Source organism: Phyllostomus discolor, chromosome 6 (assembly GCF_004126475.2).
Source record: "Phyllostomus discolor isolate MPI-MPIP mPhyDis1 chromosome 6, mPhyDis1.pri.v3, whole genome shotgun sequence".
In the NCBI taxonomy this organism is placed as follows: domain Eukaryota; kingdom Metazoa; phylum Chordata; class Mammalia; order Chiroptera; family Phyllostomidae; genus Phyllostomus; species Phyllostomus discolor.
Genome location: NC_040908.2, coordinates 74293283 through 74317691, shown reverse-complemented (window position 1 = coordinate 74317691; position 24409 = coordinate 74293283). Strand labels below are relative to the sequence as shown.

At 38.1% G+C, this 24409-nt stretch overlaps 1 protein-coding gene across 1 annotated transcript in view; it reads left to right on the top strand.

Moving 5' to 3' along the window:
* The first annotated feature begins 315 nt into the window (after positions 1-315).
* The window catches only part of SLC9A4 (solute carrier family 9 member A4), a 69322-nt gene continuing 45228 nt past the window's right edge, over positions 316-24409 (top strand). Inside the window, exons 1-2 of the mRNA XM_036028344.1 lie at positions 316-569; positions 5325-5788. Coding sequence (XP_035884237.1) covers positions 5357-5788 — 432 coding nt within the window. The 5' untranslated portion in view covers positions 316-569; positions 5325-5356. The remainder of the gene's footprint in view (positions 570-5324; positions 5789-24409) is intronic.

Sequence of the window (24409 nt, the reverse complement as noted above, 5' to 3'; positions counted from 1 at the left end):
GAAATGAGAGACAACTTTGAATGAAGAGATATTTTTCTCCTTCATAAACTGCTCTTCAAATCACAACCAGGTAAAGGCCCACAGATAGCTCCCTGGACTTTAACAAATCTACCGAATGACTGCATTTAAGCCAGAAGCTGAATTGCCCGAATATGAATCTTTTAAAGAATATTTGAAAACGTCTACACTCACAACTCAGTGACACACTCAAACTCTTATTGGGATGACCCACGGACTGTACGTGTATTACTTTTGAGCAAGTGGAGGTTGCTGCTCTCCAGAACCTACTCACTTCAGAGGTATGGCACACAAGGCAGAAGATCCCTCAGCATGGTTTTCAGGTGTTTGTGCCTTTTTGCCATTGGAATTGTTGCTGTTGCTAGTGGTCCTCAAGAGTTCTGAAGCAACTTCTGATCTGAACAAATCCACAAATTCTACTGAATATTCAGTTTGCTGCTGCCAGCACAGAGCTAGATGAGAAGATAAGTGTTTTTACATTGGATTATGACTACGTGCAAATTCCTTATGAGGTCACCCTCTGGATACTTCTAGCATCCTCGCAAAAATAGGTAAGTCCTCAAACACTGGCTTGCGCAAGTTGTTTTCCATCTGAGATATTGTATGTAAAAATGCCTTGTAGATGGGGAGCTAAGTGGATTGTAACTGTTCACTGCTATTACATCAAAAATTATGTTCCCTGACACAAGGAAAAGTCTTACAGCTTTTATAATCCATTTATGCTTAAGAATTGTGTTTTGAAAATTTAAATCATACTTTTTGCATCCTGGTTTTTTTTTAATGTATTATTTCAGGATGACAACCATGTGACATTATTTGACATGCAAAAATCTCAAGATTGCATGCTTTAAAAAATCCTACAGGGTAAGGCATGTAGACCTCAGAATAATGGCCATTGGGAATTTTAGGAACCACACAATGATTCTTCTGGAATATTCTTCGTTTATTCTTGGCCATGCCAGCCAGGGCTTCATCAATGGCTCCCATTGTTGATTCTTTAACAGTGGCGTGTGCTCCTTGCAAATTGAGAGAAAGCAAGAAACAAGACATCACAGGAGACTCTATATCCCTCAGTGATGGGAGATGGGGCATAGGAAATGATATGTGTCAGTAATATATTGAGTTACAACTGAGCCAAGTGAATCCAGTGGGCACCTATTCCTTTTCTTTGTAAAATAAAATGAAGTCAGCTTAATGGATTAAATTCTAATCAAGGTTCTTTGTGCCAAAAACCAATGTGATGGTTTACACTCTGTGACTATCTAATTCCTAAGTCTACCCCCTTGTCTCCTTAAAACCAGCTTATTTGAATGTGAAAAATTGATATAATTGTCTCAATTATCAGGTATAACATATCATTTGCCCCAGTTGTAAATTTGATAGTTGAGTAAATAAAGTGCTTTACTATAAATCCATGGTACTCATTTCTACTTTACCTCTAGGATGGTGCGAAGTGTGATGAGACCTGGCAGTTAATTGCTTGGCATCAGTACTGGGGGCTCTGCCTATTCATCTGACACCCCATGAATGTTGGAGTACTGACTCCTTCATAACTGCTATTCATTTTGACCTAGTAAGGTATAATGATTAAATTGAAATTGTTAGCTTGAAGAACTCTTGTGCGATTTGTCAAATGATTAAATTATGCAAAAGACCTCATATTATTTCTAAGAAGTGATCAAGTATAAATGGCTTTCTCAAGGGTTTATATTCTTAGTTCAGAGCTAAGGGTCTAACACTTTTCAGCCAACCACATGGACTCTGAAACCATTCAAGGTGATCTTGTAAATAATGTTAGAGATTCCCCCTACCCTGACCTCCCTTTCCTCTTCACAGTAATGGGTACAGCTGTCCTGGGGGTCAGGAACTGGATCTGCCACTGCCTAGCTAGTCACTTTGTCTTTCTAAGTCTTAGTTTTTTCATCAGTGAAATTATTTTTAAGACTTCTCTTTGGTGCAAATATGGATTTTCTAATTGAAAAGAGGCTTATGTTCGGTGTCAATAAACATCTCAATGCAGAAAAGGTATATTTTACCTTGGTTTTATATTAGCATAAAACATAGATTGTTCTTTAGAGGTATCATATATGCCCAGACTCACTATGTCTAGAAGTTTAGCATGTTGTAATGGTTTAAATGTTCTTGATTTTCATGTTGATATAATTCAACATTCTTTAGAAAAAGAAAATAAGTAGATTATCAGATGGATCATGTGTACTCAAGTACAATTTTATTTTTGCTAGTCTTTAGGAATTAAGATGATTTTTACATTGCACATGAAAAGAAGGCCATATTTATTGAATGTATACTAGGTGCCAGGTACTAACCTTGTAGTTTTACATATGGTGGCTCATTCACCTGGGGGTGGGGGAAGACATAAAAACTTTAAGACAAGAAATGTATATAGATTTTTTTAGATACTATATTATGAAACTTGAGTCAAAAGGTGATTAATACTCATTATTATTATTCATTCTTGTATTCAGCCATTCTATCAAGCCACATTTACTGAGCACCTATACAACGTGTGGAAATGACCATGGTCCCTGGCCTCAAGGGACTTAGTTTAATGGGGAAGACAGGTGAATCTAGCACTGCCTATTAGGCACTCTGACAGAAAAACATCACAACTCTCTATAATCATTTTAAAACACCCAACTATGCATGTTGTAAAAGAATAATATTTGAGAACAAAGACAGTACAAAGTCACATCAGGCTTTTTTGTTTATCTTTTATTTTGGTTCCATTCTTTGTACCTTTATAGAAAGATGTTCCTGAATTATTAGGCAGAATGAAAAGGAAGGCTGTCTTTGACTTATAGGTAGGACTTTGCTATTTGTGGCTATTTAAGTTTCAGGCATTGGAACTATAATGTCTCAAAGTGACTGGATTCTGTTGGCCACCATAAAAGGGGAGAATAATTGTGAAATATGAAGCACAGGTATCATTGTTCTTTACTGTGCTTGCTCTATTTGTAAGTAGGCATGAGGCCTCTATCTCTATTACTGTGTTAAAGTTGCACCTTAAGTTAATACTCATTATTAACTATACTCATTAAATTAAGGTGCAACTTAGCTTAAGGCAAGGACATGTTGGATTCATTTCAGGAAACTAGATTCTGGGGAGCAGGACCTAGATTATGGGAAGACACAGGGCCTGATAAAATTACACTATATTATCTTCCACTTCTTTTACATTTTGAAAAGTTCAGTGTGGTTAAAATAAGCACCACAAGATGAAGATGAAAAGGAGGGAGAGGGAAGGAAGAAAAGGAGAAAGTTCTTATGTAAATAGAGAGTGCAGGAGTCTAGAAGGAGGTTTAAACTGATCTTGAAGCCTGTGGTCTAGGTGTACAGTCTGCAATAATGTCTCTTGATACTAGCAATATGCCATTGTATTAACCTGCCTACTATAGTGCATGGAGAAATTAAAAGCTGTAGTAGGGAAACCCATATGTTCTATGGATGGCTGAACCTAGAAAATTTCTAAGGAGACATTCAATGGCTCTCCATGGTCTATGGGAGAAAACCTATACTTCTTGCATTTGAATCCAAGGCTTTACTGTTTGGCTTAAAAATCATCTTCTAACTCTCCTCCCAATACTCTTCCAATTCAAAATTCACTCCAGCCAGGTGGATCTCCTCAATGAATATCAAACATATCCATGTGGACCATTCTTGTCTCTATTTTTCTCTGGAGTTCTCCCTACCTAAAATGTCTCACATTCTGTTGTCTAACCACATAAGTCATAACCATTCTCCAACAACCAGTTCCACTTCTACTTCCCATGTAAAATCTATGATGAATATTTAGCCTGTTTATTCATTCATTTATACACTTATACACTCTTCCAGCAAATAAAGTGCCTGTTATGCTTTGGGAGATATAAAGATATCTATCATTCTGCTTGAGCTCGAGAAGTTTAAGATTTAGTGGGGAACAAATTCATGCACAAAAAATGGTAGGGAAAGATCATTATCATTACACAGGTACAGATAAAATGTTATAATAATTCAAAGGAAGACATATTATGTCCTTTTGGGAAAGATCAGGAAAAGTTTAACTTCAAAGATTGAGCAGGACCAAAAGAGTTTGAACAAAAGAACAGTTCAGGCATCAGTAATAGCATATGAAGATAAGAAAGGGTGTCTTCAGGGTGAAAAAGTGTGTGGTTGGCTATAATGTAGGATTTATAAAGATAAAGCAGGTGGGGGATGTTGACTTGGAGAGAGCTCTATGGAGACCTGTTACATTCTGACTGCTTTTCATATTTGCTGGTATATTCAATATGCATTTTATTGTATACTTATACATTGTATTATTATTGTTTTCTTATTTGTTAATACCATGTTTATAAAATTTCATCAATGGTTGGAATTGTAGAAAACATGTTTGGCCCTCCACCTCACAGTACTTCCCAGCAGGTTGATTAGCAGGGATGCTTAAGAAATACTCTCAGTTTAAAATCCACAAGAAGCACTGTGTACCTTCACAGTCAAAGGTGGGAAATTAGACCATCAGATATATGTTGTGTAAGAAAGTCATCTGGCAGCAAGAATTGGTGTGAACTGGAAGGGTTGAGGGTGAGACAGGAGATCAAGAAGACAATGTAGTAATTAGGAGAAGAAATGAGGGGTCCTAAGTAAAGGTAGTACCTATAGAATTGGAGAGGAGGGGATGGACTTTAGGGGCAGCAAGTGAGAAATATTACTGATGAAATGGAAAGCTGATTGCATAAAGGGACAAAGGTGATAAAAGAGGGTTCATGAGAATGTGACTTTATTTCTCTCTTAAGTGATTGTCTGGATGGCAATCTTGTTGATTAACTAAGGGAAACAAAATAAAGGACTTTTTATTTTTGTTTATTTGTTTGGTGGAGATGGAAGTGAGGTAAGGTAAGTTTGGAACAAGCTGAGGTTCAGGTAGATATGGAAACGCTGTATGAGCTTTAAATGTGAGTTTTGCGTGAAAGCAGGCAGTCCCACCCTCTTGTCTCAAGTGCCTCAGATACTGTAAAATGGGGACAGCAGGAAGGAGGAAGAGGGCAAGGACTGCTGGCTGGGAACACTGATTCTGTGGCATGTGCTGGAGCTGACATGTTAAGTACTTGTTCTTGGGTAAAGCCCTTATAACACTTCCAGTTCTTGCTACACATAGGAGCTGATGCTCAGAGAGGACAGCCAGCTTGCCCAAGGTTCTATCTGTTTGACTTTAAAAAAATTCTTGTGCATCCCTCTTCTGGTATCTTAGTGGCCAGAAGGGTATTATTAGCAGACAGCTAAATGTGGTTTTCTTCTCTACTCAGGATTCCACCTTTACCACAGACTGCCAGGCCTCATGCCAGAAAGCTGCCTTCTCATCATTGTTGGGGCTCTGGTGGGTGCCATCATTTTTGGCACCAACCACAGATCACCTCCAGTCATGGATTCGAGCATCTACTTCTTGTATCTCCTTCCACCCATTGTCCTGGAAGGCGGTTACTTCCTGCCCACCCGGCCCTTCTTTGAGAACATTGGCTCCATTCTCTGGTGGGCAGGCCTGGGTGCCCTGATCAATGCCTTTGGCATTGGCCTCTCCCTCTACCTCATCTGCCAGATCAAGGTTTTCGGCCTCAGTGACATCAACCTGCTTCAGAACCTGCTGTTTGGCAGCCTGATCTCAGCCGTGGACCCAGTGGCTGTGCTGGCTGTGTTTGAGGAGGCACGAGTGAATGAGGCACTATACATGATGATCTTCGGGGAGGCTCTTCTCAATGACGGCATTAGTGTGGTGAGATGTCAATGACACATCCCCAGGGACCTGAGAGGCCTAATTAGGCTGGAATCAGTAGCTGAGACAGTAGGCTGTTTTCAAGGCTAATGGAGAAGGCTGAGCAAGACTGAGCCACAGCAGGACAGAGATTGGCTTCAGTCAATGCAGTATGGCCCAAGTGTAGGTGATTTCCCTTGAGACAATTGTTCCCAGCACAGCTTGTAATTCAATACTCAACTAGCTTCTTTAAAGTGTGAGAAAGCAGAGAGCAAATCATTCCATAGTTATATTCAGTTTTTCACTTAGCAAACAGGAAATGTCTCTAAAGGTTCTTCTGGGTTTGCACACTGAAACAAGAAATGGCTTATGTGTTTATTATCTCTCCTTCACAGGACCTCACCCTCATTCCCTTTGTATGTTTATTAATTTTTTAAAAGATTTTATTTATTTATTTTTTAGAGAGGGAAGGGGGGAAGGGAGAGAGAGAGAGAGAAACATCAATGTGCTGTTGCTGGGGGTCATGGCCTGCAACCCAGGCATATACCCTGACTGGGAATCGGACCTGCGACACTTTGGTTTGCAGCCCACACTCAATCCACTGAGCTATGCCAGCCAGGGCTTGTTTATTAATTTTTAAAAAGATTTTATTTATTTATTTTTAGAGAAAGGGGGAGGAAAGAGAAAGACAGGGAGAGAAACACCAATGTGTGATTGCCTCTTGCATGCACCCTACTGGGTACCTGGCTCACGTGCGACCCAGGCATGTGCCCTTACTGGGAATTGAACCCATGACCCTTTGCTTCACAGGCCCATGCTCAATCCACTTAGCTACACCAACCAGGGCTTATTAATCTTTTTTAACATGATGCATTAGATCATGATGTTAAATCAAAGATAGGGTTAGGGAGAGAGATGGCAGAGGATTTGTAAAAGTGTGTTAGCTATATACCAGTTTTGTTTGCATGACTCATATGGAAAATATGAAAGAGGACTTTTTTCTTAGAAGTCCTTCTGAAGAGGAGCTGAGAAGGACTTAAAGGCTAACTCACATAGCATTAGGGCCCAGAAGATGTCTGTGGATAGGGGTGCTAAAATATTCTAGATTAGCTGTCCCATTGCTCAGGTTCATTATGTTACTACAAACCTTCACCAGTTAGTCTGCATTTATATATATATATATATATATATATATATATATATATATTGATATATTTTTCTTATTTTAAAATTTATGTCACATTACATAAGTAGAACTAGAATGCATTTTCAGTGTAAAAGACTCAAACTGTGCAAAATTATACAACAAAAGACTACAAAAGCCTCCACCTGTCCCCTCTCTTCTCACCCTCTATGAAAGAGACAACACAATATGTATTTAGATATGTTATCATACATAAATTGGGTGGGATTATATTACATATATTGGTTAGAGGTAACGAGTCTTGGAATTCTCTTTAAGCCTTTTAACTGCTGTATAGTATTCTATAGTTTGTTTAGCTATAATTTATTTAACCATTTCCCTATAGATAAATATTCAGGCAGTTGTCAACTTTTTGCTTTTAAAAACAATGTCACAATGTATATTTCTGTTTCTACAGTTTCTAGGAAATGAAATTTCTCGGTTAAAAAGCAGGCACATTTAAAATTGGAAAGGTGCTGATATTTTAATCGCTACTTTTTCATCCAAGTGATGAGGGAGGAATCTCTACTCCAGAATTAGGGAGTGACATGTGATACTGGACAGTTGAGATTAATGACAGTTTGTCAGTCAAAGCCTGGGGGAAGAGGACATTCCACACTATGCAAGGCCACATGGGGGTGCACTCAGGAACTGAGTGAGTAATTAGGGGTATGAAAAGCAGGCTGCCTAATATTGAGAAGATGGGGTACCTCCTGGTTCCCACAGGATAATGAGTTCAGTTTGTTTGAATAAGCTCACGGGCTGGCAGGGGTCTGAAACTCACTACACAGGGATGACCAAGAACTGTGCCTGGTCGCCTTGATAAGGAGGTTGTTTGGCTAGGGGACTTTATCCATGGGGTCAGATTGGGGAAAGGACTTGCAGTTAGTCCACTCAAGACTCTCCTCATTTTACCAAATATCAAGGTAGAACATAATATTGGACCTTAATTTAAGATTTCACACCATGGCTGCAAATATTTTCTAGGAAGTCTCTGTGAGCTTGCATTCCCACAGATAGTGTATTGAGTGCATATTTCTTGGTATTGCTTCAATGAAGGCTGTTGTTTTCTTAATGTTTTCCAATTTAATGAGCAAAGAAGGATTAATTTGTTTTAATTTGTTTTAATTTGTATGGGGATATCAAACATCTTTTCAATGATCATGGATCATTAATGCTTTTTTGTGCTGTAAATGGAAAGTTTGTATCCTTTTAGGGTTACCAGGCTTAAAAATATACAGGACACACAGTTAAATTTGAATTTCATCTAAACTACATATACTTTTTTATAAGTATGTCCCAGTTATTTCAGGCAAATATTCAGTCTCATAAATTTTTCTTAGGAATGACTTATTTTTATTTTTAATTGGTTTGTAGGAACTCATTCAATTATTCACATTTTAAACTTCTAAATATTGGATAAAAATCAAATATTTTCTTCTACTATGTCACATATTTTTTTAGATTGTGGTATCTATTATTCTATATGTTTTAAATTTTTATGAAGTCAAACCTAACTCAAGCACTCTTTTATTGCCTCTAGTTTTCTTACTTTGCTTTTGGAGATTGTTCCTAGCCAAAAGATATGCAACCATTATGTTTTCTATTTTTCCCCTTTTACAATTAATAATATAAATTCACCAGGGACATAATATTCTATGGTCAGGACTTTATGCAAAAATAAATAGTGTAGAGGGAATAAGAGCTTTTGAAAAATAATCTGAGATTCCTGGGGTATATTCACCAAGTGAAGGAGGCTGGTATATGAACTAAGTCAATTTATTTTTGCATAGTAAGAATCTTTTGCAGAGTAAGAATCCTCATGGACAAGATGCTAGAGTCACCAGACCTGCACTCACTTTCCCTCTGGGTGAAAGTCACCAAAAGTCAAATTGTCAGAAAGTTCTCAGGGAAGCATGGACTTCAGACTGCCAGAGGATTCATATATTTAGTTTTTCAGAGTGTGTCTCTTGAGCCCTGTGCCTCAACAGGGCCCTGGTAGGCCTGATGACTCCTCAGATGTTCAGGCCCATCTGAGACCTACTGACCCAGATTCTGTAGGAGAGAAGCTTGAGGATCTATGTTTCTAACCAGCACCTAAAATGATTGCTAGTCTTTGAGAAATACTCTTTTTGTTTTGTTTTGCATTTAGGTTGAGAGAAGTCAGTGCATCTTGATCTAAAATGAAGATATATCTACAACAAGGGCTGTACATCTCTCCTCAGACTGGGCTAGATTAGTCTCTGAGGTCCCTTTTCCCCTGCTCATTGTTTCCTTAGATATTTTCAAATTTTTGACCTTGTTACAATGGAGTAAGTGTTCTTGGCTGGGAATCTATTCTACCTCCTACAATGGCTTCTCTGAGCTATGAAGTATTTACTTCATAATCTCCCAGACATAATCTTATTTCACTTATATTTGAGTTCTCTGGGAGGACTTGTTTACTGAAACCCCTACAACTGGCAATGCCACTGAGAGTGATCATCCGTGATAATAAGCCACCTCTTGGCTGCTCATTTTCAGATAATTACTCAAACTTTCTTTTGTAAATTATTAGAGAAGTCTAGAAATGACTGTCTTAATACTAACTCTTTAGTTTTCACAGAACACAGTATTTCTTTTATTTTAATTAAATCTTCACCTGAGGGTACATTTATTGATTTGAGAGAGCAAGAAAGATCAATTGGTTGCTTCCCATATGTGCCCCAACTGGGGATCAAATCTGCAACCTATGTATGTGCCCTGACCAGGGATCAAACCTGCAACCTTTTGGTGTACAGGATGATGCTCCAACCAACTGAGTCACCTGGCCAGGGTGACACACTATTTCTTCATTGAGAACTCTATGATATGAAAATTTTTGCAGAGAAATAGTCTTTATTAATTACCAATGAAAACATTTGACTCTGCTGCTTCTTTGATGCTGCCCTGAACTTGAGAAACTAACCTCACCCTGGACTTTTATTTAGATTTTACATGTAAAACCAGTTGCAGATTGGCTGGGTTTTTTGTTTATTTGTTTGTTTTGTTTGTTTGCTAGCAACATTTGTCTGACTTTCCCAAAGTTTAATTGCTACCACTTGGACAATTTTTAAAATGATAATTTCAAAATAAAATTATAATTATCAAATGACCAAAGTATCTGCTGAGGGCACTACTCTGACCTCCAGTGGGCGGGGCTCCAGCAGGGTTGCCCACATGTCACTCTTTAGCCACTCTGTGGTTTCCCGTAGCACAGTGAGCATTAAGCGTGCTGGGGGACTTCTGCATTCCTATGTGAAACCAGAGAAGCCCCAGGGCCAGATTTAGAAAGTAGTTTGAAAGCAACTGGTATTTAATGCAGTCCAATTGTATTTTGAGCTAAAGGCCTTGAACTCACCCTTTCATTGAAGAAGGAACTTCTCAAGGGCAGCAGTCATAAGCATGCTCTTTCAGTAGAAAGTCTGAGTCATTTAGAAAGTAACCTGTGATTTGTGGGTCACATGTGACAACTCCACAGATGGTTATGGACTAAAGAGTTGCCTTCCCACTAAGGACAAGGAACTCCTCCAGTACTGTCACAATATTAATATATCTGATTCTCCAGGCTTCTTGTCTTATTTCCTTCTCTTTCTTGCTTAATAATTTAAGTCATGACTCTTATCACCAGAACATATTCTTAATGGTTGGCAAAGGGAGTAGAGAGAAAACCCAATAGCTTTAAAATGATTACTAGTATCTCCAGGTGAATCTTATGACCAAAATCACAGTGGGAAGAAAGGTGCTACTACTATTCCTGGCCTTCTGTAGGGTCACCTTTACATTTATTATTTTATTAAATCCTTACATCTCACTATGAGGAATGAATTAATATCCATATTTCACAGAGAAAATAAAGCAAAGGAAGTTCAAATACTGGAAACTGAATGAGGACATACTTCCTAGCTGATGATAGACTGAGCATGGGTACTTTGGTCTGTCTTGTTCCAATCTCTTTCCCTTTTGAATTGCAACTTATGGAGCTGGGAAGGATGGCAAAGAACCCAAATTGCTGATACGAAGACTAGGCTCATTTCCAGTTAGTAGTGAAATCAGTGTTCTTTCTATAAATCAAAACTGACTGGCTTGGAGAGATTCTGATCGTCTCTGTGCCTCATTTCTGTAAAATCAAAATAATTATATTGTCACAGGTGGGCACAGGTAACCAGGTTCTTGGTGACTGCGTACAAAGAATTGAAGTGAACACACAGAGAGTTTATAGCAGAAAGAGAGAGAGCAGATTTATTAAATGATAGCACACTCCACAGAACATGGGAGTGGGCCAACTTTGAGCAGAGATGACCTCAGAGGCTGGAGGGATTCTATTCTTATTGGGTGGATATTTCCTGGCTAGTTTTGGAGGGTTTTTATTATGCATGTACAAGTGGTAACATTACTTTAAAGCTACTGTGCACGTGGTCTTCCATGATTTACCTTGATTGGACGTTGAGGAAGGGAGTCCCACAATTTATTATAATGCTATTATAATGAAGCAGGGATCATGTAACATCTTCTGTGCAGGTGCATTCATGATTCACCATGATTCAGCGCTTTCCCAGAAAGCAAGAATAACCAGTCTTAGAACAGGTTCTCTGTCCTGTCTCAGTGACCTTTATTTTAGCCCTGGGGCACCTCTCAAGTTTCCTCCTTCCTAACTATCTCCTGCTTCAAAATTACTTAGCTCATAGTGTCACTGGAAAGTTCATTTTAAGCACTTAGTATAGTGAGATAGTGGGTGCCCAGAATGTAGTGTGTATTCTATGTAAGATGGCTATTATCTTTCTGTCACATCAGCTCATAGATATGGCATGGTGGTTGGCTTTCTCTTAATAGGCATTTGCTGTTAAATATGGAACTGTGTCCTTTATTGTGGGTAAGTTGTTTTAATATTCCTTCTTGGTTTTTCTGGATCACTTTGCTGACTAAACAACAAGGCAATGCCAACAAACTTTCTATGACCCCAATCCCTCCTCACTCCCCCTCCTCCCACTCATCTGAGAGGTCCAAGAGACCAGGATGGGCCAGGGCTGAGATTTAAACCCTGGCATCCTGGCTCCAGTGACTCTCTGCTTCTATCTTCTACCCTCTATTGTCACCTCTCCCTCTCCCTTTGCCAACTTCTTTTTCTCTGGTTTTCTCTCCCTCCCTAATATTCTCATTTGGCATCTTGCTGCTTCTGCTGCAGCCTATTCTTTAGGAATGGAGTGAATGAGAGAGTTATGGAGGGGTGCAAACTAAAATTTTGGAGCACATACCTTGGGCAATCACATGGATGGGTGTTTTTTATGTATGTTTCCTATTTGAGCCTCCTAATGACCTATTGTGCTTGGGATTTTTATCCTCATTTTGTGAAGAAACAGTAAGTAATGGTTAAGAGCAGAGATCCTCTGGATCCAGCCATCAGGGTTCACATTTCTATACTGGCCCATTTTGGTCCTTGGGACCCCTCAGGTGCATTATCAACTCTCTACATGCTTAAGTTTCCTCACTCTTGTTTTTATTAAAAAGAAACAGACTGTTAAAGAAGTTACTTATTTATAGAATGTAATTTTCCCATGTAGTTCAATATCCTAGAGATATACAGAAGAACTGTCTTCTAACTGCTTTTCCCAGCCAGCAATCGATAGCAACAGTTTCCTAGCAGAGACTTCACCTTTCATTTGACTTACCTTTCTATGATGTATTCTTGTTGCTGGCATTAGATCAAATCCTAAATTTCCCAATCCTTTATGCTATAATTTTTCCCTCTTCTCATCTTTCCATCCCTTTATTAGCCTAACTTTGCTACCTAGTTGCCTATTAAGCCTTGTGATTTCTCTCTTAGCAGCTCCTGCCATCACCATAGGGCCCAGTGTGTAGCACTGGGCATTGCAAGAGGTGCTAAGTAATCACTATAGTGTGGCAATGAATGCTACATAAAGAGTGAACAAATGAATGAAACACAAAGTAATAGAAACTGGCAGAGGCTCCCACTTTCCTTCATCCATACCCTCAAGAGTGACACTCCATTTGAATCTGAATTTGTCAGAGAAACTGTGAGAAACTGGGATATTTTCCTTCTGAGAAAGTGTCACCACCGAACACAGAGTTGTTCCTTGAGCCTAATGCCAGGGGTGGGATGAAAGCAGGAGCAGGCATAGGGAGACAGAAGAGTGTGGTGCCCTTTCTTCTCACTCCCCTGTGGAGCACATGTCCACACTGGTGCTGTCCTGGCACATAGGCCATCACTGGATGGAGAGATAGTCATGGACCCTCCCACTGCTGGTTGTGAGGACAAGATGACAAGTTCAAACTAAGCTGGGACAATAGGGAGCAACTTTCCAAGAAAGCTGCCTTTGAAAGCTGCAAAAATTATTAAGTAAGTTCATTTAAAGATGAATTTTTATTCAAAATTTTCTGTGGTTTATTTTTTCCTGCTTTAAAGGGTCCTAGCTCCAGTAGCTTCCCATTCAAGAGGCAGTGAGGTATGTCTAAGAGCATAGGCAGAGCAGCTTCAGTTCATATTCTGGCTCCACAACTCAAAAGCTGTGTGACTTTAGGGAATTTACTTAACTCCTCTGTGCCTCAGTTTCCTTTCTGTGGAATGGATATTTGGTTGTATGAGGGTTGAAGTGAGTTTCTATACATAAAGCATTTAAAATAGCACCTGGCACAGAATGGGCACAGATTTAAGTGTCTGGTATTATTAATTTAAGTCTACCATAATTGAAGTCCATCTACTGTGAGCCCTTCTGAGCCACAGAGCTCTAAGTCCTAAGTGATGTTACATTCTCTTATCTATCTGCCTGGACTTCGTAGTCTCAGCTTTTTCTGGAGAAGAGCTATATACAAACTTTACCAGACTCTTGAAGGAAGAATGGTAGGCAACTTTTTCTTGTCTTCTTTTTATCTTATTTCTTTTCATTTTATTCAGGCTCCTGGGGTAGAAGGTTAGAGGCTCCAGAATCCTTCATAAGTGAACAGTTTCTTCTGGCCAAGAATGTAGGGAGCTCAGAGTATAAGGGGGTCTTGTACCTATAAGCTGTGTGATCTTGAGGAAGAACCTTTTGTGCTTCAGTTTCTAATGGTTAATCTAACCTCAAAGAGTGGTTTTGAAGAAGGTATGAAATAAGACACATCGGTGCTTGGCACAGAGCAGGTTGCTCTTCTTGTGTGTGAGAGGAAATTCCACAGAAGAAAGCAATCTAGTTGGTGTCCGTCTAAGAAGAAATGGGGATAAGGCCAATAACTCAGACAAACAGGGACATGCAGCCTTGCTGGGTTAGCTGCAGGTAAAGGACCCACAAGAGCACCTGAGATATAGGACATCTCCCCTGGGCTGCTTCTGACTCACTGTGAGGTCAGGCGGGTATCTGGTGCCCACCTAGCCCAGGACCCAGACATTTTCCTTTAGACATGTACTCAGACAAAACTTTTGGAGGTTTATCTAGTGACTTTTCTGCTCACAACTGCCATTGACAGTGAGATATGGTGGTGGCTACACAGGTCTGTGGCTGGGAGGGGGAGTGTAATGAGTGGATGGATATGAGTGTGTATATGTGTGTGTATGAGATACAGCACACAAATAGCTTGTGATGATGTTGAACCAGTTTGGGAAGGTGGGAGGAGTTGGGAGAAGAGAGGGCCAGAGGGCAGCCAGTGCCAATAGGTCCCTACAAGCAAGGGTGTTGGAGGTGATGGAGGCTCACCTTCCTAGAGGATGCTGCATTTAACTCCTAAACTTCTTCAGCTGAATGACACATTTACCTTCTGCATTGTCTAGGGTATGAGCTGTAGAATCCTACTAACCAGTAGCCCTATAGATCCATTGCTCAGGTGAATGTTAATAACTCAGAGGCATGGTGAGACAATGAGAGTCAGAGAGGGACACATCAACCATTATTACTTGGAATTCCTCAAATTTGATTCATAAACATGTGTTTGGTTCATATTCTTCTGGTTGATGAAACAGAATGACCAAAGTTTGAATTATACAGATCAGTTTTCAACCAGCCTATGCTGTGAGGCACTTTGTGATGATGAAAGTTTGCAGGTGTCAGAAAAAAGGACAACGTCTTGCTGGTATCCAGTCATCCCTTATTCAGGAAGTAGGGGTGAGCAGCTATGGAAATGGATTTGAAAAAACAGAACTTAAGGAGAAAAGCAAACCCTCCTAAAGCTTTAGGGAATAATCAAACTGAACACAGCCATGCAGAGGTAAGTAGACATCATTCCCGTCTTTGAGGAGCTACACCTTAGAACACTTGTCTCTTTCCATCTTTATATTCTTTGTATCCTACAACCACAGAAGAACTCATTCTTCATATCCTACACCCACAGAAGAACCTATTCTTCCATATTTTCATTTAGCCCTTTCAAGCCATAGAAATTTCCTAGGAGATTATATAATACATTAATAGAAATTATCGATGTGGAAGAAAAACTAAGAACTACAAACACAGCCAAGTGCTTCCTAGTTCAGTGGTCTTCAACAGCTCCCCCACCACCAACCACATGTGTGCATACATTCCCAAGGTGTGGTGGGCCTTGCTATGGGAAAAATATGCTCAAAATTATGTGGAAAACCCCATAATCTGGATATTTGGGAAGAGCTGGTTGACAAATAGTTTCCCTATAGTTTCCTCAATGATGATGTAAAATGAACAGTATCCAGTAGAACCTGTTATACAGGCTCCCTCTGCAACATCACATCTAGGTTATGTGTCAGAGACAAAGCCATTCATTCTGGCTCCAGGCTGTAGTTATCTATACATCACTCCTTACCATCCAAGATCAGTTTTGGTCATTAGTGAGTATTAAACTAACAGCATGGGAGGAAACAGAGAGATCATGAAATCTCTTTTTTTGATAAAAATAAAGTTTAGTTCAGTTTGATTGATCCTGAGCCAAAGTCATTCATTTATTTATTCTTCATTTATTCATTTATAAAAAATATTACTGTGAACTACTTTCTATTGGAAACTGCTCTTTTCTCTGTGCCAGAGTTACCATCTCAAAAGAACCAAATCGCCAAGCTAGTCTTCAGTGAAATTGAGTCTACTGGTGACAAATGATCTATGCTTTTATAACTTAAAAAGTGTCAAGATTAAATAGCCTCTCCTGTTCATAGATGTTCTAACACCAATAATGAAAGAGAGTCCTCTGGGCATTTGCTCCAGGTTGGTGTGAAGGGGAAAGACTCAACATCTGGTAAAGAACCAGTGTTGGGGTGTAGGCAATTATTGTTAGGCTAGTTTTAAGCTGACAAATTTGAAATCTACAGGCCATTGAAGAGAATTTTCCAATAGTTTTAGAAATATGAGCCTAGAGCCTGGGGGAAAGATAGAATAGAGGTGCATATTTGGCAGTCATTGACAAGTAGGTGGTAATTACTACAACTATGAAATAGGGCATTCATCCACCCTACCATTCACAAGCTGAGAAAAATTTTCCAACCTTTTAAATTGAAAATGAGTTCTTAAAAGGAATGCCTTTGCCTTTCTCTTAAGTCAATAAAATTCAGCCACTGACACATTGTATCTTTATTAAATTTTCTGATGTCTGTTTAGTTCATCTTCCTAGACTCTGTTCTTTGAGGTTCTAATCAACAAATGTTCAGGGGACAGTTGAAAAATCCCATGTGTAATCAACCTTTTGTCCTAGGTTGCAGATATTCTGTTTCCTTCCTTTAAAAGCTTTATCCCCTTCTCTGCTTTTACATCATTTTGCAATGCCTGTAGGGTATTTGCTGGTATCTAAGGTGATTTTCTTTAATGGTCAGAGCAAATAGTTGTCAAGGATCTGCTCTACAACTGCATTTAATGTGCCAGTGCCCCTTCATACAAAATAGAGAATTAACTGGATTCATTATTTAATTTCCTGTGCAATATTGATAAATACAGTCCTTAATGGTATTCTCTATATCTTTATAGTATCTGACATACAGTGAAGATTATTTTACTATACTCTGTTGTAACTCTGATCTTCCAATGCTTTGTACATGTGTGTAGACTCAATATTTACTTATTTTTTTAAACTGAGTTCATGGCAAGCTCAAGTAATGAGCACTAATTAAAAGATACACAAGGCAATCAGGAAGATATAGATCCATTGTTAGTCTACTAGGGCTGCCATTTAAAATGCCACATACTGGGAGACTTCAATAACAGCAGTGTATTTCTCACAGTTCTGGATGCTGACAGTTTAAAATCAAGGCGCCACTAGGGTTGGTTTCTGGTGAGATCTCTCCTCCTGGCTTTCACCTGGCTGCCTTCTAGCTGGGTGAATTCTTGGTGTCTCTTCCTTTGCTTATAAGGACACAGTCCTATTGGATTAGGGTCCCACCATTATGATCTAATTTTAACTTAATTACCTCTTTACACTATCTCCAAATCCACTCACATTCTGCAGTACTGGAGGCTAAGACTTCAACATATGAATTTTGGGAGCACACAATTCACCCCATAAAAGACCACTCAAGAGCCCAGGAATAGGAAATGTTTTACAAAGAAGCCTCACAAAGGCTGTAACTAGAAACAAGTTAGTTTTAAGGATTTCAGAAGCAAGACTTTATAGATCTTTTTGATAGTCTGGATGAACCAAGCAGTACAGGGTTAATAAACATTCCTCAAAACTAAAACAACAAAGGGGTATTTTTTTTTGTTTTAAACCGCTTATTTTTTGCTGGCTATCAGGGTGCTGTATTCACCATGGTTACTCAGGATCCTGGGCTCATAGTGCTCAGACTGAGCACTGGTGGTCTCTGTGCCTGAGGGAAAGAGAAGTTTGGTGGACTCTCATCTTGGCAAGCAAGTCCCCATCCCACAACTTACATACACCACTCTGCTCAGAACTCATTGAGACTCAAATCTTGGCCAGATGTACTCACCTGGTAGAGGCTGGAGATACAGTCCTACCAGTTGCTAAGAAAAAAAAATGGGTAAACAGTGCTAATATCTATTACATCATCACTGCAGAGCTCATTATAGATGAGACTTAGTCAGTTGTTCAGAATCTGCTTCTTTTTATAGATCTTTACATGTCTCTTCCTCTTCCAATTAACTTCCACATAATTTATGCAATTTTCTTTCCCCTACTCCTCAGTTTTTATTATTCACAGTTTTAGTGTCATAATAACTCATAATTCCATGTGGCTCCTCATCATCTCTACATCTGTCTCATAGCATTTCCCTATTCATCCACACATAATAAATTCTCTGTACTTCTCAGAAAACATAGTTACTATAGCTCACAACTAGGCAGAAGGTTTTACCTCAGGATACTTCATAGTCCCCAGTCTATAGACAGGCTTCTTTAGGGTACATCTACTTTTGTTCTTCAATGGGAGATCTCATGTTGAAAGTAATGGAGCCACACGATGCTAACTCTTCCTCAGATGCTATCCCATAGAAGTTACTCTTGCAAGAATCCCTGAGCAGGGTAGGGAGTATGGTTATGTGTATAGGAGGGATGGTAGTCACAGAATATGCAGTAAATTAATACTAAGGTCTGAGTTACTAATGTCAAAGAATCTAGGAAATTTAATATTTTGAAGACAACTAGCTTTCTCCCTTTGTCTCTTAAGGATGATCAAAATCAGTACATTTAATGGACCTACCTGGTTATATAGGGGTTCAGAACAGGCCTCCTCAAAAAGTATCACTTTAGTATTTAAATTTTTTTAAAGATTTTATTTATGTATTTTTAGAGAGGGAAGGGAGGGAGATAGAGAGAGAGAGAAACATCAATGTGCAGTTGCTGGGGGTCATGGCCTGCAACTCAGGCATGTACCCTGACTGGGAATAGAACCTGCGACACCTTGGTTCACAGCCCACGCTCAATCCACTGAGCTATGCCAGCCAGGAGCATTTAAATTTTTTGAGCTGAATGCAATCAAGCCCTGAAGGCATGAGAAATTTTCACTTCTCCTTTAAAGAATTTAAATTAAGCGCTTTGCCCATAATAAGAGTTAGCACTAGAAATAACTTCTTGTACCCTGTCTTGTAGTGTAGGTCAGCATTTAAATTACTGAATATCTCTCTGTTCTTCTTACTGTCCTGCAATGAACTTCTTCCCTTCTAAAGCCCCAAGGTGATCCTTACCTCAGAATGTCATAAATAACCTCATTTTTCCTTTCTGTCCCTGAAACGTTTTTAAGTATGTGGGTTCTCTGACTTTCCCATACTTGGGGTTCCCATACATATATATGCAATTAAATTTGGTTACCTTCCCTTACCTATATATTTTATGTTTATTTAATTATTAGACCAGCCAAAAGATCCTTAAGAGTAGACAAAAGTTTCTTTCAACTCCACAGTTATAAAGTTTCTTTACTTTATGTAAAGTGGTATGTTTACCCAAAGTATTCTGTAAAAAGTTCAAAATGTTATATTGTAAAATACTAGTGAACAGTATGCAAAAAGGTAGTACAGGAAACATATAATTCTAAAATGTATTCAAATAATCAAAATGAATTTAAGAAACAAAAAACAGAAATAAAAAACAAGTAAGAAATAGTAGATCTAAATCCAATTATAACAATAATTATATTGAATGTTAATAGACTAAGTGCTCCAATTAAAAGCCAGAGATTCCCAGCACTGATATAAAACAAGACCCAAATATATTCTGTATACAAGAAACACATCAATGGATAAAAGACTTAAATATAAATCATGACATCATAAATGTTAGAGGAAAACATAGGCAAGAAAATTTCAGATATTACATGCAGCAATATTTTCACAGATATATACCCTAGAGCAAGGGATATAAAAGAAAGAAAAAACAAATGGGACTACATCAAATTAAAAGGCTTCTGCATGGCTAAAGAAAACAGCAAAATGAAAAGGGAACCAACCATGTGGGAAAACATATTTGCCAATGATACCTCAGACAAGGGTTTGATTTCCAAAATATATAAAACACTCACATTAAATCCATACCAGTAAGACAAACAACACAATTCAAAAAATGGGTAAAAGACCTGAACAGACACTTCTCCAAGGACATACGGAGGGCCCACAGATATATGAATGAATGCTCAACATCACTAGCCATCAGAAAGATGGAAATTAAAAGTGCAGTGAGATACCACTTCGTACCAGTCAGAATGACCATCATTAACAAATCAACAAACAAGTGCTGGTGACTTTGTGGAGAAAAGGGAACCCTAGTGCACTGTTAGTGGGATTGCAGACTGGTGACTGGTGCAGCCGCTGTTGAAAACAGTATGGAATTTCCTCAAAAACTAAAGATGGAACTGCCTTTTTATCCAGTGATTCCATTGCTGGAATTATATCCTAAGAATCCTGAAATATCAATTCAAAAGAACAGTATACCCCAATGTTCATAGCAGTGTTATTTACAATAGCCAAGTGCTGGAAGGAGCCTAAGTGACCACCAGTAAAGGAGTGTATCAATACTTGTGGTACATTTACACAATGGAATACTATGGAGCAGAAAGAAAGAACTCCTACCCTTCATGACAGCGTGGATGGAATTGGAGAGTACTATGCTAAATGAAACAAGCCAGGTGGTTAAAGACAAATACTACATGATTTCACTTATAAGTGGAACCTAATCAACAAAACAAAGAAGCGAGCAAAACAGAACCAGAGGTATGAGAATAAAAAACAAACTGACAGTGACCAGAGGGGTTGGCATTGGGGATAACGGGGGATAGAAGGGAAAGGGTCAAGCCAAGGAATAAGTATGAAGGACCCATTGACAAGAACAAATGGGGGAGGTGGAGAATTGAATGTAGGAGAGGGGGCTGGGTGGGCAGAGGAGAGTAATGGAGGAAAATGAGGACAACTATAATTGAACAACAATAAAATTTTTTTAAAAAAGAAACACAACAATTGTGAAGATGCAGGTAAGTTGAAAGTAAATAGATACAAAAATATCCACCAAGCAAACAGTACGTATAAGAATGCTGGTGTAATTATATTAATATCAGTTAAAATAGATATAAAGATAGAAGTGTTACAGAAATAAAGAGAGGTGTTTCATAATGACAAAAAAGTCAGTTCATTAAGGATACCTAACAATTATGCATGTGTATATACCTAAGGATAGAGCCACTAAATATATGAAAGAAAAACTGACAAATTTAAAGAAAGAAAATGACAATTCCACAATCAGAAGGGTTTTAATAGCCTAATCTTAGGAAATGATAAAGTAAGTAGGCAAAATATTAGCAAGACGTTAAGGATCTGAACACTCTCAAATACCACTCTGTCCTAATTGACATTTATAGAATACTGTGTCCAACAACTGTCAAATATGCATTCCTTTCAAGTGCATATTGGTATGTTCATCATCAAAAATGACCACATATTTTACCATAAAAAACCTCAATAAATTTAGAAGCCTGGTGACAAAATTATGTTCTTTGACCACACAAAATTAAATTAAAATAAATCACATTAAGATATCTAAGAAAATTCCAATATTTGGAAAATAAACAGCACAATGCTAAATACTTCATGAATCAAACAAGACATTACAAAAGAAATTAGAAAATATTTTCTTTTTCATTAAATATTTTATTGTTGTTCTATTACAGTTGTCCCAATTTTCTCCCTTTGCTCTTCTCTGCCCAGCCCACCACCCTGCTCCCACACCATGGTCCATGTCCATGGGTCATTTTTACATGCTCTTTAACTAATCCCTTCCCCTTCTTTCCACTATTTTCCCCTTTCACCCTCCGTATTGGTTGCTGTCTGTTCCTTTTTTCCATACCCCTGGTTCTATGTTGCCTGTTTGTTTTGTTTATTAGGTTCCTCTTACAGGCGAGATCATATGGTATTTGTCTTGATTGTGCTTTTAATTAGCATCTTTCTGATGGCTAGTGATATTGAGCATTCTCTCAAATGCTTATGGACCACCTGTATGTCCTCTGTGGAGAAGTGTCTATTGAGGTCCTTTGCCTATTTTTTAACTGGGTTTTTTGTCTTCCTGGTGTTGAGTCATGTGAGTGAGTTCTTTATATATTTTGGAGATCAAACCCTTGTGTGAGGCATCATTGAAAACTATGTTTTCCCATATGGTCAGTTCTGTTTTCATTTTGATGATGGTTTCTGTAACCATGCAGAAGCTTTTTGGTTTGATGTAGTCCCATTTGTTTATTCTTTGCTGTCTTTCCTTTGCCCTAGTACATATATTGGCAAAAATGTTGCTGCATGGGATATCTGAAATTTTCCTGCTTATGTTTTCCTCTAGGACTTTTATGGTGTCATGACTTATATTTAGGTCTTTTATCTATCTTGAATTAATTCTAGTGTGTGGTATAAGTTGGTGTTCTTGTTTCACTTTTTTGCATATACCTGTACAGATCTCCTAACACCATTTATTATTATTAACAAAGATAATAAATAATTACTACATAAGGTACATCTTAGGAGCACAAGTTTCTTTAACATTGAAAAATCTATGAATGTAATTCACAATGTAAATAAAATAATTGATTGTATCAATAGATGCAGAAAACCATTTGACAATATTCAATACCCATTTATGATAAAAAATTCCAGCAAAATAGGAAGAGTAAATAACTTCTTTAACCTGATAAAAGATATTTATGAAAAATTTACAGCAAACCTTGGAGAAGGCAAAAGACAGAAAAAGCATAAGCATTGAAAGATAAAAGGTACTATACTGGATTTTAAAAATAGAAAAAAAAAAGCCTTTCAAAATACACTATTTTTAAAATATTTTATTTGTTATTAGAAAAAGGGTAAGGGAAAGAGAAAAAGAGGGAAGAAACATAGATGTTCAAGAGAAACACTAGTCAGTTGCCTCTTCTATACCCTCAACCAGGGTCCTGGCCCACAACCCAGGCATATGTCCTGACTGGGAATTTAACTGGCAACCTTTTCATCTGTGGAACAATGCCCAACTCATTGAGCTACACTATCCAGGGCCAAAATACACTATTAAATAACTAAAGTAACAAACAAACAAAGCCAGCCAAAATGGGAGAAAGTAGTCACTATGTGTATATCTTACAAAATATGTACATCCAAGATATAAAAAAATTATAACTCAATAATAAAAACACAAACAACTCAAAAATGGGTAAAATATTTGAACATAAAAGATGGTATACAAGAGATCAATAATCACATAAATATATGCTCAACATCTAGTAATCAGGGAAATGCAGGTTGAAATTACAATGAAATATCCCCACACACTTTTTAGAGTGACTAGAATGAAAAAGACTGACAACATAAAGTGTTGACAAGGATAAGGTACAACTTAAAGTCTTATGCATTTTTGGTGGGAATGGAAAATGATCCAACAACTTTGGAAAACAATCTGGCAGTTAGTATGGACTGACTATTTGTGTTCCCCAAAATTCATGTATTGACACTTAACCCCCAACCTGATAGTATTTGGGAGTGGGGCCTTTGGAAGGTGATTAGATTGTATGAGTGGAGCCATCATGGATGGATTAGTGCTCTTATAAAAGAGACCACAGAGAGCTCCCTTGCTCATTCAGCCATGTGAGGATGCAGTGAGAAGGCAGCTGTCTAAGAAGCAGGAAATGGGCTTTTAACAGTACACTGAATCTATGGGTGACTTGATCTTGGACTCATCAACTTTTAGAATTGTGAGAAATAAATTTCTGTTGTTTATAGCCAACCTAGTTAATGATATTCTACTATAGCCATCTGAATGTACTAAGAGAGCAGCTTCTTAAAATTTTAGCTTGTATCTGTCATATTCCTTAGCAATTCTACTCAAAGGTATATATCAAAGAGAAATGAGAACATGAGTCAGCATAAAATACTTATGAATGTTTATAGCAGCAATATCTCAATAGCAGAAACTGGATGGTGGAAGGAAGCAGGGAACAAATGTCCTTCAAAATGTTAATAGGTAAACAATACTATAGCCATATAATGGAATATTACTCAGTGATAAAAAGCATGAATCACTAATATCTGTCACAATATGGATAAGTCCCCAAAACATTATACTCAGTTAAAGAAGCCAGACACAAAAGAGCACATACTTTATTACTCAATTATATAAAATACAAATTGATCTATAGTAACAATAATAGATCAATGGCTTTCTGATGTCAGGGTTTAAGAAAGGAATAGAAGAACTTTTCAGGGTTCATAAAATTGTTCTAGATCATAACTGTGATCCTGATTTTAAAGGTAGGTACAACGGTCAGTATTCTTCATTTTAGATGCAGCTTATCATATGTAAATTATTCCTCAATAAAGTTGATCAAGAAAAAATATCACATTTAAATCAACTCTGCTAAGTCTTGGTTGGTGGGCTGGCATCCTTAGTCATTATACTTGTTGAAAAGGCTTTGCAAACTTCTACAGTGTTATCTGTTAAAGGGTTGCCATTATTATTATTACCTTGGGAGACTTGATGTACTCATTAAAGGTAACACAAAAGGACAATTTCCTGAGAGATGTCCCTCTGAACTGTGT